The sequence below is a fragment of the Silurus meridionalis genome, chromosome 13 (genome assembly GCF_014805685.1).
Source record: "Silurus meridionalis isolate SWU-2019-XX chromosome 13, ASM1480568v1, whole genome shotgun sequence".
NCBI lineage: Eukaryota > Metazoa > Chordata > Actinopteri > Siluriformes > Siluridae > Silurus > Silurus meridionalis.
In genome coordinates this window covers 5,328,202-5,345,379 of record NC_060896.1, presented here as the reverse complement: position 1 = coordinate 5,345,379, position 17,178 = coordinate 5,328,202, and the positions used below count along the sequence as shown (strand labels likewise).

General features: G+C 39.3%; 1 protein-coding gene across 1 annotated transcript in view; it reads left to right on the top strand.

Moving 5' to 3' along the window:
* Nucleotides 1-5,703: 5,703 nt before the first annotated feature.
* The window catches only part of clmpb (CXADR like membrane protein b), a 78,941-nt gene continuing 67,466 nt past the window's right edge, over nucleotides 5,704-17,178 (top strand). Inside the window, exon 1 of the mRNA XM_046864946.1 lies at nucleotides 5,704-7,348. Within this exon, the coding sequence (XP_046720902.1) occupies nucleotides 7,318-7,348 (31 nt within the window). The 5' untranslated portion in view covers nucleotides 5,704-7,317. The remainder of the gene's footprint in view (nucleotides 7,349-17,178) is intronic.

Sequence of the window (17,178 nt, the reverse complement as noted above, 5' to 3'; positions counted from 1 at the left end):
CAACCTCTTTTTTTTTGCTGTGTTCAGTAGGCTGTGTTTTGTCTGTGTGTGTGTGTGTGTGTGTGTGTGTGTGTGTGTGTGTGTGTGTGTGTGTGTGTTGTGATGCAGTTTTGACTTTGACAAACTGCCTACCTTCAAGCTTTGACAGATTAGACAGCTGACGTTATGCTATCATCAGTCACAGTGCATGGAAAGGTAAAACTTATCACACAGGCTATGAATATACTCAAGCTGCATACAATGCATTCGAGTTATCAGTTCCTGGTTCCTATGTTATCGATGTTTTCATGGTGCAGTGATTTTACAGATGAAATTGAAGAACAATAAAGTTGTTGACATGCTGTTATAGGAAAATATTCTTATCTATTATTCACCTATTACTGCATATTGCAAAAAAGTGTTTACTTATTAATTGTCTTCATTTAAAATAATTAAGAACACATTATACTTGCAATCATTTATTACTACATTAAATTGTATAAAATATATGAAAGTGGATGTTCCTTCACCAGCCTCAGTTTTTCTCTCAAACTTATTAAGACAAAAAAGTGCAGTTGGTCAATAAAAAAAAGGGAAAATCTGCATTTTTTGTTATGAAATTTTCACTATGTTGGAAAAAACATTTGTTTGTTTGTTTCAACCGATGCACTGTTTTGTTGATTTGTGCTTATACAGCATATTTCCCCCAAACTGTTACTATAAAGTTGGAGGCACACTCTTGTGTAAGTCTTTTGAGGTGGTAGCAATATATTTTCCCTTCATTTGAACAAAGATACTTAAACCTGTTACAGCATGACAATGCCCACATGCACAAAGCCAGCTCCAGGAAGATAAGCTTTACATGGTTTGCAGTGGAAGACCTTGATGTAGAAGATCTGGTTTAGAGACAGTGGCATTAAGTTAAAGACAGGAGGTGGAGCTGGAGGTAGCAGAGCTGAAGATGTTGAGGTTTTCGTTGGGAGTGAAGACGATGGACAGAAGTACAAATGAGTTTATTAGAGGGACAGCGCATGTAGGACGTTTTGGAGACAAGGTGAGGGAGGCGAGATTGAGATGGTTTGGACATGTGTAGAGGATGGACATGGGGTATATTGGTAGAAGAATGCTGAGGATGGAACCACCAGGAAGGAGGAAAAGAAAAAGACAAAAGAGGAGGTTTATGGATGTGGTGAGGGAAGACATGCAGGTAGTTGGTTGAAAGAGGCAGATGTAGAGGACAGGGGGTATGGAGACGGATGATCCGCTGTGGCGACCCCTAATGGGAGTAGCTAAAAGAAGAAGAAGAATGGAAGATCTTGAGTGGCCTGCTATATAGTTCTGACCTCAACCCTAATCAAACACTTTTGCCATGAATTGGAACACTGAGTGCAACTTCAGTAATGCCAAATAAGCTGAATGAGCACAGTTCTCCACAAGCACACTCCAAAATCTAGTGAAACACCTTCCCAGAAGAATGGAGGTTATTATAACAGTAAAATGGAGCATAACGGAGGTGGAATAGTATGTTCAAAACCACATTCCCATCATTATATATAAGCACAAAGGGTTCAAGGACTCATAAATAAAACATTTACTTTAAAAAATAGAAAAATTGGTGATATGATACTGTTGTTTGACTTTCAGACATATGAAAGACGATCCAGAGATGATCCATAGTTAGAAGGAAAGGGAACAGGGACCTTGATAAATGTGTGTATGCGCAGATGAATGTGCATGCTTGTGAACATGTACCCTTGTGTGTGTGTGTGTGTGTGTGTGTGTGTGTGTGTGTGTGTGTGTGTGTGTGTGTGTGTAGTACTGTTTTAGATGAGGAAGCCCAGGACTTGTGCAGTGCTGGCAGGTTGTTGTGAGAGAGTCGAGTTGGGTATTAATGTGACCGGAGACTATGCACCGCTGCACTTTCTCTCTTATTCAGCTTGTTTACTTAACACGCATCGCCCGCTCACATCTCAGCCAACAAACCAAAGGAATAAATAAATCACAAGCCCACACTGCCTTAAAGGGAATCGAGCTGTGTGCTGCTGCTGCTTCTCTCAGACGCAGTGCTATTTAAGGAAAGCATACATTTCTGAAGTGAACTCAATTTTCACTTGTCAATTCACCAAGAGATTATATTTATATTATTATGCAGTTAAGCAAAATGCTATTTGTTTTGGTGGAAGATGAAAGACGACTCGAGTTACTTCAAATCTGTACAACATCTTATTTTACACACCAGCCAGAGAAACAGAGGTGGATTACTAAATACTCAATTGTGTTTTTATCTGTAGCAGATGGTTTATATACTATGGTATAAAAAATAAATACAGTATTTTTCGGACTATAAGCCGGTACTTTTTTCCCACGTTTGGAACCCCGCGGCTTAAACAACGAAGCGGCTAATTTATGGATTTTTCCTGGGTTTTTCACAAACTTTAAGCTAAAAAACGAAAAAACGTAACTCACCTGTGTTCTGAGCTGCACGGCTTCGGGAGAAAAAACTTTCTTCGAGTTATTTTTAAAAGCGCGACGATGCCAAAAGATAAACTCCCGAGAGAAATAGATGTTTAGATGTTTAGATGTTTAGATACAAGCCGTTGTAACGCGTTAAGTCTGGGTGAAGGGAGAGCTCGCTAACTCCAGTTGCAACAGAAATCATATAAGCACAGACAGGTTTCCAAAACTCGTGCTTTTTTATTTTTCTTGGCAACAGCGTTACGGGTTAGTCAAAGAAACTTAGAAATGAGCATCAGAAAATAATAAGGACATATTCCTCGTCTTGAACACACACAGTAATACCGGAAAAATGCAGTGCCAGGCTATTCCCAAAATGCCGCTCTGCTCCTAAAGGAAGTGCAACATATTTCACCGGTTACACCGTGACACTGTCTTTCGTTAAAGCCTGTGTAAAGTTCATTAGTTTCACTGTAGACACTGAACTTATAGACTGGTGCGGCTTATTTATGTTAAAAATAAAAATATTTGTAAAATTCAGTGCGGCTTATATATGGGTGCGCTTTATAGTCCGGAAATTACGGTAATAGTATTACAACCATAAATCTCGAATGATTACCTTTTGTTAGCAGGTTTGGACTTTAAGTATGTTTGCTGACTTTAGCCAGCTTTATTGGAGGCTATTCTCTCTATTTACGTCAAACAATAGCCTCTAATGAAGCTAGCTAATGTCAGCAAACATACTTCATGCATACATTTCAAAACATATTTGCATATCACCAGCTTGTAAGGAAGCTAGTGTTTGTGTGAGTCTACCATCTAACACTAGCTGACTATTTTTGTGTTGAGTATTGGCTAGAACTAACTAACTAGCATTGTTTAAATGTTATTGAAATGTTCGGACATGTACTGTAACTGGCATGTTTTACTGCCTTCCAAGTTTTATTACTCAAGAAATAGACACACTGGAACTAGCAGTTGTTATTAAACGATTCATTATGTGGGTGGTTGAGGTTCAGTTTTCTCAGAATCAAATCTGAGACATTTTGTGACTGAGGTAATTCTGCTTTGTGAAACTAACTTGCCTTCTAATAAGAAGGATGACTGATACTATGACTGAGCCTGAACTAAATATAATACAAGAACAAAATTCATTCTGATAAAAAGTATTAAAAACAACATAGGTGAAGTGGTCATAAATTGTACTCTTAGGCTTTCAACATTTTTCCATGGCTATTAATAACAATAAACATGAATTAAACTGAATATTACATAAATGCTATAGCTTAAAAAAAAATACCAAACTAAATAAATTTTCTTTAATGACTACAACATTACTTTTAGATTTTTTGATTAAAATGGCAGCTGTATGCAGTGTTTTTTTCTGTTGTTGTTTTTTTTTCTTGGATGCCTTAACAGTCTTGTTGTGTTAGGAAGGGCATCCAGCGTAAAAACATGTGCCAAATCAAACATGTGGACGATCCGCTGTGGCGACCCCTGATGGGAGAAGCCAAAAGAAAGATGTAGAGAGTTAAAGATTCATTTGTTTTAAGCACACTTACTTTTTGTTAATACTAAAAGTAAGTGTGCTTAGAACAAATATTAAATATTTTTTTATTTGTAATATTTTTTTATATTAATATTTAAAATATTTTACAAATAATATTTTAAATATTAATATTAAAAAAATATAACAAATTTGCACAGCGACCAATGTTTACATTTTTCTTGTAGCGTGTTAAACTTGTGTCTATTTGCCACTATGTGTGAATAACTGTGCGAACAGTGTGTAAATGTGTGTGGAGGGTACCCGAGAGATGGTCTGGTATCCTATCCAAGGTGTAATTCTGCCTTCAAGGATATAATTGAAACTCATCATGACCCTGACCTGGAGTGATAAAGTGGTTGCTGAAGATGAATGAATAAATAAAGATGGGATGTGATATTATGTGACAGTACAAACCTTTCGCATTGTAACCTTAATTTCTGACTTCAAATTCAAGAATTGCAATATGTCTTTAAGTTGAACAATTTTTTTTTAAACGTGTGTGTGATTGCGTAAGCATGTGTCAGATGAAAGCATCTGCCTTCAAAACTAAACATTTGTTTACAGCTGTTGTAAATAAAATCTGTCTACAATCCCACTTTGGAACATCTGGTGGTGGACATGCAGTCAGGCACTTTATTAAGATAGGAAAAGACATGCTCCACGTATCTTCTTTTGAAGGAAAGGATGTAGAATGTGATTTGCAGAGATTTTGTCCTGGTTTGGGATTTTGTATTGATTCTTGCAGTTTTGTGTCCCAGTGGGAGTGTGTCAAATAGTTCAGTCTTTTTTAATCCAGTTTTTTTTTTTAAATAGTACAGAACCCAAGAGAGCTTCGCCCAAGAGAAGCTGAAAGTTACGACTTTGTTTCATTGAAATGCCAATCAAGACTAAGGCTGTTGTAATTAACTTTCTTCATGTCTTTTTTTTAATGCTTCACTGTAATACATTTCTACCAAAATTGGCTTTGTATTGTTGTCAGTGTTAAAAGTGACACTGTTTGTATTTGTTTCCTCCATATTCACAGGTTTCCTCCTAACTCTCTAAAACATGTTTGCAGTGCTCTGGTGCTCTGTTATCCAATGCAGGTTGCACTCCTGCCCTGCTTCCAGTGTTCCCAAGATGGCTTTTGGATGGATTTACCACAAGACTAATCTGAATTACTAATAGCAGTTACAAAAAATTTTATGTACTAACCTAGTGAATGCAATATATCACTGTGTTGCAATAAAAAAAAACAGGCAAATTTAACTAATGGAGATGTTTTTGATTTATTGGGATGCATAAACTCTACAGTAATGTGGCCCTCCTATGCCTGGAGAATGACACATTACAGAATTTGTGCTACACCAGTCCACTGATTCACACTGCCCTGACAAAATAAAAGTATGTAAAGACTTAACTGTTGACCTTCGCCTTCCAAAACCATGGGAACTTTCACTGATATAATAACCTCCACTCTTCTGGGAATGCTTTCCACTAGGATTTGGGTAATGGCTATGGGGATTTTTGATCAGCCAAATAAATAAAATGACATTTTGGAGCACTTTTAACAATGAACATGGTTTTAGAGCATCTTAACAGAGATAAAGTTGTATTAAAAAATATATAAGTTTAGTGCAGATACGTTTGTTCCTTATAATTGGAAGTTTATCCCTAATGAATCATTGGAGACTGTGGCAAGGAAAAACTCCTTGAGATGGCATGAGGAGAAAAACCTTGAGAGGAACCAAACTCAAAAGGGAAACCATTCTCATTTGGGTGGCACCGAATGTCCATTAACTTCAGTTCCATCGTTTTTTAGGTGTACTGTTTAGGGATGGGTGCTTAAATGCAGGACTGTTCATGCAAACTATGTTCCTGAGCCAAAGTAATAAACTGTTGATATTAATTACAGTCCAAATCGATCCTCAAAGCTGTTCATGTGGAACCATCCTCAGCTGTACAAAGCGGTCCCCAATTGAATAGAATCCTATTCAGATGTAGGGATGAATTAGGTAGACCTGAAGAGAAGAAGGATCACTGGTTCCTCAGCATTGATGAGCATTAGTGAGATCAAGGGCTGATGATGGATGAGGAGATCTGGAATGCAGTAGGTGTTCCAAAAGATGTTCAGCATGATTGAGGTCAGGGGTCTGTATAGGATACTTGAGTCAGTTCATGGAGCTCATGGATCAGGTTTGGGCCTCTTATATCCAATGATCTAAAATTGTAACATTAAAGCATTGATGAACAACCTACACAATGGTGTGGCTACAGTTTGGTGAAGATCAGCATACCTGTGTGACTTTCATGATTTTTATCTAATGGTGTCCATAACGATGGACTAACCAGACTCACAAAATACACTGTGGTGATTTTTGTAGATGTTCTTCAAGTCTACATTGTTATATAGGGTTTTTTCTTTTATTGATTGTTTATTTCTATAGGTTTTGAAATAATGTAAAATTGTGTTTTGAACATGATGAAGGTGGAAGAAGGAGAAAAATATATATATTTTAAAAAGTAGTTCTTCAATTGAATATTTATATTTCCCCAAACCTGGTCCTGGAGAACCTCCTGTCCTGTGCATTTCAGTGTGTTCCCTGCTCTAACACTCAGGAGGAGTAGGAAGAAGGGATGAGGATCAGGTCTGAGAACCTGTGACTAATACTTTCTTCATTTTTCTTTCTTTTTTTTTTCAAGACACTGAAACATTTGTATCGTGTTGCAGTGCTGCCTGCCTGAAAAGAAGACCACGTAGAGCTTTTCTTCCATTAGCATTGCCCACTGTGACTGGAGTCGTGACGCAGAGCGCGTAGAAAAACGTGTTGTAAAAACGGGAGCCGGTCCGCACAATCTGCGCGCATGATCTTCGTGAATAGTGTCCCTCTGTTTGTCCCGCAAACGTGCTCGAAAGCTCCGGACTCTAGAGGTCTCCATCCTCCGTCCAGCATCATCATCCTCCTCCTCCTCCAGCACCGCGCGCTCCAGTCCCAAGCATCAGCTCGTGAAAGGACAAAGCCTGGGACGCTTCGATTTCTCGAGCAGGACGCATGGAAGCGTCCCGGGGACCCTGATTTGTCCTTTAAAGACGGCAGGACAGAAGAAGAGGAGGAGAGACATGGATGCGTCGTTCACCATATCTTAAACACAAGTCCTGTCCTTGGCGCGCGGGACCTAGCTCCATTTGTTTGGTGTGTGTGCGCGCGCGCATGTGCGTGTGTGTGTGTGTGTGTGTGTGTTCCTCATCCAAAATAGTGCTGCTGGATTGTGCAGGAGCTTTGGCGCGCTGTAGCGCATTGAAGCGCTTTGTTTCCAAGCCCAAAGGACTTCTGTCCCCTCCGCCCTGAGCCGCGATGTCTTCCTCATCCCGGTCCTTGTTCCTCGGTGAGTAAATCTGATCCCAAATTGCATTTCTGATATATGTGCATTAGTGTGGAGTGTGGAGTCTGAACGGGTTAAAGAGATTTCTTTCCTCGCGCAGTGTGTTTGTCGAGTGGCAGATCTGATGGCATGCACCAGAGGCATTTCCTTCTCAGTTTTTTACTTTTCTCAAATTTTTGGAAGTGATGCGCAGGTCGGGGTCATGTAAATATTTGTTATTTTGTAATAAATCATTTGCAATGAATGTAACTGCCAGTGAAATATTTGCTACAAAGAGGTGAGTCGGGTGCAGTTCTTGAAGTGACTCTTCCACAACACACACACACACACACACACACACACACACACACACACACACACACACTTACTCACAGGGCGTTTTATTTAGAAATGCATTCCAGATGTTGAACATGAGTTGCATGGAAGTTCCACCTCCTGTTTTTTTTTGTATTATTTTTTATAGTATGCAATCTGTGCATGAGTTTGGTGGAATGGGCAGCGCGAGCTCTCTGTGCGACAGAGCTACTGGGGTACCGGGGGGGACACGCAGGGCGTTGCGGTGCGACACGGAGGGTTTGAACGCAGTGCCCTAACGCGTGCATCAGTCCTGCGTGGGGAATCGTTGCATTGCGCCGCTCGAGCTTGTGGAAATCACTGCAGCAAACTTTGTCGGCTTGTGTCTCTGAAGGCCCGGTGAAAGAGAGGAAGCAGAGGGTCTCACCGCTCGCGTGTCCCCGGGATTTATGGCACGCGCTCTATTAAAATTCCTCGCGCGTTCTCTGCGGCGCGCGAAGGTCAAACACCTCCCGCAAACACAGGCGCGCGCGCACACACGCACAGAGCTGTGGCATGACGACCATAAAAAAAATCTTAGGGTTGGCTTATTTTTTTGTCCTGAGTGATGTTTCAGGTGAAGACCAACATTCAAGCCAGTGCGCACATTTTGAAGTTTATTTCAATTCAGTTGTATTTGTTAGGACATTGTCCCACATCAGCTTTACAGAGACAAATAGGTTATAAAGTATGAATTTATATCTTAGATGAACCCTTATAACTTTATTGACTTAAAAAGGAACCTGTGCTCATCTGGGTGGCACAGAATGCCCATCCAACTCATCATTAAATGCTTAAATGCAGAAATGCAGTCCTAAGATATTGCAATAGACTGTTTATATTAAACTACAGTCCAAATCCATCCTCAAAGTTCCTGAGATGCTTAGTAACTTAATGGACCTTCAGGGTTTTGATGTGGAAACATGCTTTGCTGGACAGAGGGGTCTGAAATTGAAGAGAACGCCATCCAGAGGTAGGACATTGAGATGAATCAGGCAGATCTAAAAAGAAGAAAGAGACATAAAAACACTGTACAGTGCGATCAGGGTGCAAGTGTGAACCTGTTGCAGGACACAAAATGCACGAGCTCCAGTTTCATCAAGGGACAAGGAAACAGAAAAAGACCACTTCGTCCTTCTTCATCGTCAATGCTGAGTTGTTTTTATTATAATTTTTCAGTAATCAGCCGAACTTTTGCTTGTTGCTTGGGTGGACCCATCATTTACACAGTTTATACCTTTAATATCTACCTTTAAAACAGAGTACATAATCGGACCAACCACACTTTTACTCTAAAAACTACATTACCTGCACCTTCACATGTAAAGTATACATAGTACCCTTCATAGTACCCCCACACACACACACACACACACACACACACACACAGATGAAACACACACACACAGATGAAACCACATCTGCGTACAATTCCAATATCTGGCAACACAGCCAGATATACATTGTATGTATATAAATATATACAGTAAATGCACCAAAACAGATTTAAGACTGTACCCTATATACATATACAGTACATTCAATTTTGTAAAAACAAGTATAATAGAAATATATTGGTTTATTTTTACATGAATGTATTTATTAATATAGTAAAAGAACATTTCAGAGTACTTGTTGCTGGGTTGTACCTTTTGTACACATTGTACCTTTGGTGTACGTCTGTCACGCATGTACCTTCAAGGACACCAGACCATATTATAGTCCAATTACACAGCATTAATCAATTTCAAGGTACAATATATCCACATTTCCAGCTAAAATACATACAGGAGGAGGCATAGGAATAGTACAAGAAAGAAAAGATACAGTTTAGTACTATATTCAGTGCAAATAATGAAAGCATGATTCTAAGGTATGGAGCGTTGTCCATTTCTTGTAAGTGCAGTGCTGTAAAGTGGCTTCCTGTAATTAGTGCTTTATCTGACAAGTAAAAAAGCTTAAAAGTAAACCCAAGTATATCCAGTACACTCCAGAGGCTCCATTACAGCCCATGCTGGAGATCATCATTGTTTCGAAAAACAAAAAAAAGGTCATTTGGTACAAAAAAAAGCAAAACAAACCAAGATAAATTAAAGGGAAGAAAATAAAGTGGCCGTAAGTGCTTCCTGATGTAACGACTAGAGTTCATGGTCCGTAGTAAAAGTCATTTTTGCAATTCGAAAAAGTTGTTTGCAATCATTAAAATTGCTATTATTTAGTACTATTTAGGAATCATGAGCCATTTCAGTTGAAAAGGGGAAAATGAGGGGAAGTGCATAAAATGTGTGTGTTTGATTTAATCTGTAACGGAGTACAGTGTTGAATTTCTCGCAAGCGTGATGATGAATGAGACTCTGCTTGTGTCGGAGTGAATGGCTGACTGTGAGTGAACAACGCTAAATGACTGTCTGGAAGATTGTAATTCACTTCATAACTCAGCGATGTAATGAATCAGTAATGAAACCATTACCTTTTTATTTGCCGAAATGTCACGCGAGCTCTTTAGTCTTAATAAAGGAAGGCGTTTCACATGCTTATGGACCGTATGTAGGTGCAGTATGTTGGAGTAAACCAGTAAACTTCGGACGAGCTATACATAGTTGCTGCTTGATTGAGGATGTTTGGTAGATCTTGTATCAGTGCACATCTACAAACCGGTTAAAGAAAAATGCAGATTCGGGTTGAGCGCTATATTTAGCCGATATCCTGCGTCAGAAAGCAGATCTCAGAAACCCAAAAGATGACAGGACATTGCATACCCAGAGGTTGTGCAGTGACATCCTGATGCTTTTGTCCCTGAATCACTGGGATGTTCAGACACACACACACACACACACACACACACACACACACACACACACAGAGAGACACAGATATTCAAAGGGCGAGCTGTCATTCACGTTTAAACAAGACATTCGAGATGGGATGCATCAAATGTTCTATTGAATTTACTGTGTGGGTTTTGTTCACCTTGACTAACACTGTGCAAGGACAAAGACAAGGTCTATCAGTGTTTCTATCCTTCGATCCAACCATCCATCCATCTATTCATAGAAGACGATTTCATTTTTGACATGTAATCACATCATATTTCTAATCTGTTGAGATGCAACTGTATCTGTTCAGCCCATTATCGCATATGAATTTGTGTAGGTTTATCATTTTCTCTATACACACTTTCTTGAGTTGTTTCCACATCTGGCTGCACAGCGACTTAGACATTCCTGAGGTTTTCTCTGAGGTCCGTGCTAGAATCGTACAAGCATGTTTCTCTATATCCTGCTGCATGTGCCTCTATGTTTGCTGTCTTTGGGTATTTTTCAGAGCTTGTCTTTGATTTGGGTTTGGTGAATCAAAAGATTTTCCATGAAGCCCTGAATCCTGATTGGATAAACACAACATGTGTTGTTTGCTGTGGTAGCTTTTGCTTTAGCAATTGACATGAACGGTTTTGCACTACTTTAGAGAACAACTGATAATTGGAACAAAATGTTAACTCTATAATAGGTTCCTGAGTTACACAAATCACGTGGTACACAGTTATAGACTGGGAATTGTCCCCGATGGGTGGGAGGTGGTTAAGATTGTTGGACTTCTATTCATTCAATTCAAGTTTATTTATAGAGCTTTTCACAATGTAAAAAGCAGCTTTACAAAATAGGGAAATTATTGAAGAAAATTCACTTTAGATTAAAAGGTCATGAGTTCAAATCCCAGAACCACCGAAACTACCGCTTCTGGACCTTTGAGCAAGGCTTTTTATTCTTAACTGCTCATTTGCATAAATGCGATAAATGTCGCTCTAGATAAGAGCGTCCGCCAAATGCCGTAAATGTGAAGATAGGCTCTAATATTTACGTATTTTTCTCATGACAATTCATGCTACTGTTGGACTCACATCTATAATACCTTTTCACTGAAATCTATTGTAATCGCACTTGCAAGCGGATCCATAGCATAGGTTTCCAGACAGACTGAACATCAGCAAGGTTACTGATATGACTGATAAATCTCCTCTTTTTTCCACTTCTCAGCACTGTGACAGGAAGGACACTTCGTATAAGTCACTCTCATTGACAGACGCTGTCTTTTGTCAGTGGATGGGTTTGTTTTTGTCTTCGTGATGGACAGGTTGTCTAAATCCTTAATTAACCATGTGCTCCTTATTCTAAAAAACCATGGAAGCAGCACTGGGCCACTCAAGGACATTCACAGAGTTGTCAAGGAGTCACTCCTTTGTTATCTTGGCTGTGTGGTTAGGGTCGCTGTTCTGTTGAAAGATAAACCCTCACCAGAGGTCCAGAGCGCTCTGGAGCAAGTTTTCATCAAAAATGTGCTGTACATTGCTGCATTTATCTTATCTTCAATCTTGACTAGTCTCCCAGTTCCTACCACTGAAAAACATCCCCACAGCATGATGTTGCCACCACCACTTCACTGTCAGGATGGTTTTAGCCAGGTGATGAGCGGTGCCTGGTTTCCTCCAGACATGACTCTTGCCATTCTTTGTTTCTCATGGTCTGAGAGTCCTTTTTTACAAACTCCATGCTGTAAAAGATGTTTTTTCTTCTGGAAGGTTCTCTTCTCTCCACAAAGAAATGCTGGAGCTCTTTCAGAGTGACCATCAGGTTTTTGGTCATCTCCCTGACTAAGGTTCCAAACGTCTTCCATTTATGGATGATGGAGGCCATTTTGCTTATTGGAACCTTCGATAGTGCAGAAAGTTTTCTGTATGCTTCCCCAGGTCTGTGCCTCAATACAATCCTGTCTCGGAGGTCTACAGTCAATTCCTTGGACTTCATGGCTTGGTTTGTGCTATGACATGCACTGATAACTGTGGGACCTTCTATGGACAGGTGTATGCATTTCCAAATCATGTCCAATCAACTGAATTTACCACAGGTGGTCTTCAATCAAGTATATCTCAAGAATGTTCAGTGGAAACAGGATGCATCTGAGCTCAGTTTTGAGTGTCATGTTAAAGGCTGTGAATACTTATGTACGTGATTTTTTTTTTTGTGTGTGTATTAAAATGGTAAAAATGGTGAAATGCACTGCTTGGTACAATAAGTGATAAGATTTCGAGTGTATGCATTACCAGAAATCACTAATGTCAGAATAAACAGCCTTCTAGTAAAGGGGAACATGTTTCAGCTTTATAGGCATTTCCAAGCATATATTTATTCCTTCATGTTTATTTTTAGTAATTGAATAAAGGTTAAGTATAATTTCCCTTGATTAAAACTAGTCCTTCTTATTATCATCAAGAACCCAAAAGCTTTGTTTGTGCACAGTGGAAAATGAATATAATGTGTGGTGCAAATGACTGAGAAATGCCAAAGGGATCCAAAGTAAACTTGAGGCAGCTTTTGAGTCACTTCGAAAGCTATAAATCTGAGGCATGTTTTTTTTTTTCGACCCAGCTGGCTAAATTACTCCCAGATTACTCTATAGCTGACGAACAGGAACTGCCCATTTTCCTTCATGGTTAACCTCTGGCAGATGCTTGTGAATGGTTCATGTTTGCTCTAACTCAGAGCAGATGTGTCACTCTTTGAGGTAGTTTTCTTTAAGAACTTTTCCATCATGCGTGGAACACTCCGCTCCTGGTGTAATACGCATTTCCAGTTTTATAAAGCAGCGTCCGTGATTGTCAGGCCCTGCGGCGTTAGGTAAACACCTCTGTTATCCCCATCTGCATGTGAAAGCAAAGTGGAATTCTGCATTATTTGCCATGCTAAATAACCATGAAAGTCAATGGGGCAAAAACAACTGCCAAATCTTTTTTCTTCTTTTTTCTTCTGAACAGAGTCTGGTTCCTGGAAAACACGAGCATGCTGCCTGTATCTTTCAGAGAGTATAAACACTTTGATGAGGGTCTTCACAGAAGTGCTGAGATTTATACAAAGGCAAACAATGACCAAATGTGGCGTGCAGCAGCGACATGCTAATCACATTCCGGATTTATCGAGATAGTTAAGCCAGTGTGATCGTCCCGAATGAGTGAAACAGGTTTACAACTAAATTCTAATAGAGAAAGCCTCCAGGCTGGTGCCTCAGTGTAATATTTCCCACCATGATGTTGCTAATGCTAAATGAATACTGGTAAGCGGGCAGGTAACAAGATGTTTCTGAGGCCACGATAACACATAGCATTCCAGTTGAGAAGCTTTTTGGATGACAGTGGATTTCCAGTGGCCTTTGTGGTTCTTCACTGAAGAAGGTTTGGCCTTATTTTGATCTCTACTGAAGGAGGTGTGGCCTATGCAGTCCAGTTAAAAGAGGTATGGCCTTTGTGCCTCATTTCCAGAGGTGGGAATTAACGAAGTACAAATACTTCATTAATGTACTAAAGTAGATTTTTCTCCAATCAGTATTTTACTCCACTATTTATGTTTCGGACAATTTTCCCTATTTAATAACTTTGTTTAATCTATCTTCTCATTGGGCTCTGTTTTCAGCCCATCAACCATTGCACAGCTTTTTTAACCTACCTATAATTTTCTGGCTCTCACACACCACAGACGTAGTCTAGCCTACAAAACCAACAATAAGCATGCAGAAGGCAACAAGAAGTATGGAGTTAACGTGGATGAGACAGAGGGAGACAGTGATGTAAACATGACTAAGAACAGAGACATTCCTGATCACCTGATCATCATCATCTTTTCTCTGCTTGTGTTCTATGTGGTGGATGTTCAGCCTGGATACATTCATTAGGTAACAACATTTGAAATTCTTTTGTATTATTATATTAATATGATGTGAGGTCCAGTTACCAGCGTGACATTAAAAATTTAGTAATAAAGGCTACTTTTTACTTAAGTGCATGTCAGAGCCCAAACTTCTTTACTTTAACTTGAGTGAAAAAGTAGTCAGAACTTCAACTTTTAAAATCAGAATGAGAATTTTACCAGAATCTTCTAAAACATAAGTACTTCCACTTTTTCATCTGTACTTAAGTGAAGGATGTGTATAATATTGCCATCTCTGCTCATGAAATGGGTGTAGCCTTTGTCTGTCAGGCCCAGTAAAGGGGTGTGGCCTTTGTGGCTCAGACCCAGTAAAAGAGGTGTGGCCTTTGTGTGTCAGACCCAGTAAAAGAGGTGTGGCCTTTGTGTGTCAGACCCAGTAAAAGTGGTGTGGCCTTTGTGTCAGAAACTGTGAAGGAGTTTTGTTTTTTTCCAGTCCCAGTAAAGAAAAAAAAGGGAAAACATGGAAAAAGTGTGGCCTTTCATTTATTTCTATTGAAGGAACCCTTTGTGTACCAGTACCAGTAAAGTTTTGCCCTTTTTGCCTTAGTCTAAATAAAGTAAATATCTGTAGTCACAAGAAGATATGGCCATTGTGCCTTAGTCCCAGTGAAGGAGGTGTGGCATTTGTATAATGTAAAGTTTTTAAATGAATACTTTCAAATGTATCTAATTATATGTATCATAATATATAGGGTTTAAAAGCATTAGCATAGTGTGTCTTATTGAATTATTGGCTACTTTCATACATATATTTGCTCACACATACAGTATATGCATCACATTAGCAATGGAAAAAGAGAGATGCATGCTAACTTGTTAGCATCTGGTTAAGAACTGGCAGAGAGGGAGGGGAGGAGGCTGGCGCTCTTGTCTATTAACAGACTAAAAAGCTTTGATCTACACTCCCTGATTGGGAATCAGAAAGGGTTCTCTGTGAAGGTGGAGCGATTGACTTGTACGGAATGGAAATAAAAGACGGTTAATAGTCTGGGAAGGAAGGATAAGGAAATTCACTGCGTGCGGTTTGCCGAACACATGCAAAGGACACATTTAGTTCTTTGATAGATTACAGCAGGGGTCATCAACTGTTGTGCCACTGATTACATGCTGATGATGCAAACTATTTTACTGAGTATTCTAGAAAACATTTAAACATATAAAAAAACTACTCATTGTGGCTCCTGTAACAGATATATGCCTATAGTGATTTTCCCATTTGTGCAAATTTATGCAAATTTAGAAAAGCAGGTCACTGGACCAAAAACTAGCTACACAGCTATATTTTAAACTTTACAGACTTTAGCTGAATCTTCAACTAAAGAGAGATTCCTCCAGGAATAACGTGAGATTTCCGTTTCATGCATGGCTTAGAGAGAGTGCGTGAGGTCTTAGTGAAATGCTGTAACGTCTGATGAGAAGTTTCTGCTTTACCATGCGCCTGCTCTCAGTAAAATCTGTCACTAGATGATGGATTATCACTGTAATCGCACCTTCTTGCAGCAGGCGTCCTTACTCAGGGTGACTTGGAGCACATCACTCACTCAGTAACCTCGGCAGCGCTTCGCTGAGGTACACCGTAAAGCTGTTTCAGAGCGGAGACATCATCGCTCTCGGAATTCACACTGAGGCCATTCGTGTTGCTTATACCACTATGCTTTCTCAGGTTTCTCGCATGCAAGGAACTTCCACAATCGAAAACAAATGTTCTCGCTTTGGTTGATCGACGAATTCCTAGCAAGGCTAAGCAAAAAGAAAGCACTCATTCAGAAACATGCAAAAAAAACGTTTTTCTTTCCTTTTCACATTATAGTGTATGGGATTGCTTAGAGAAACACTGGGTGATTGTTTTTTTAAGGTCCAATGATCAGCTATTTAACTTGAATACACTGAATTGATTACCAATAGGCAAACTAAGGATCATTTCTGAAGCTTGTGACTTGGATAGTCTAAACGTTAACACTGCCACAAACTGTTACATGTCCAAGATTCATCCATTTATCAGTCGATCTTCCCACCTGGATACTTTAGGTTTACTGGTGAAATCAGAAAGACTGTTATTTCCTTCTTCCAGGGCTTTTATTTACAATATGCTTATTATACACCAATCAGGCATAACTTGATGGCCACTGATCAGTCATAACATTATGAGCACCTGCCTAATATTGTGTTGGTCCCCCTTTTGCTGCCAAAACAGTGGTGACCCATTAAGCATTAACAACATTGAATTCTTGATCAATTTGAGCTACAGAAACTCTTCTGTTGGATCAGACCACAGTCATCTAGCCATCACAATTTGGCTCTTGTCAAATTCGCTTAAATCCTTATACTTGCCCATTTTTCCTGTTTCTGACACATCAACGTTGAGGACAAGATGTTCACTTGCTGCCTAGAATATCCTACCCATTAACAGGTGCCATGATGAAGAGATAATCCGCATCATAATATTATGTCATAATGTTATGCCTGATCGGTGTATATCTCACCTAGAAAGAGACACGTTCTCTTTAGAGACCGGATCTTTCCTCGTGTAATCTTTTTTTGTTTGTTTTTATAAATCTACATAAAGTATAGATTCCTGTCTTTGTCTATTGTTCATGTTTTGTTTATTAAAAACCATAGTGCTATAATTCCTCCCAACAGAGTTTTAGTATCCTAAGTGAACCAATTTTGATTTATTAAAACTTGAAACTTTCGGATAAGGGGATCTGCTAAATAGCATAAATGTTAGACCACTACAAAAATGTC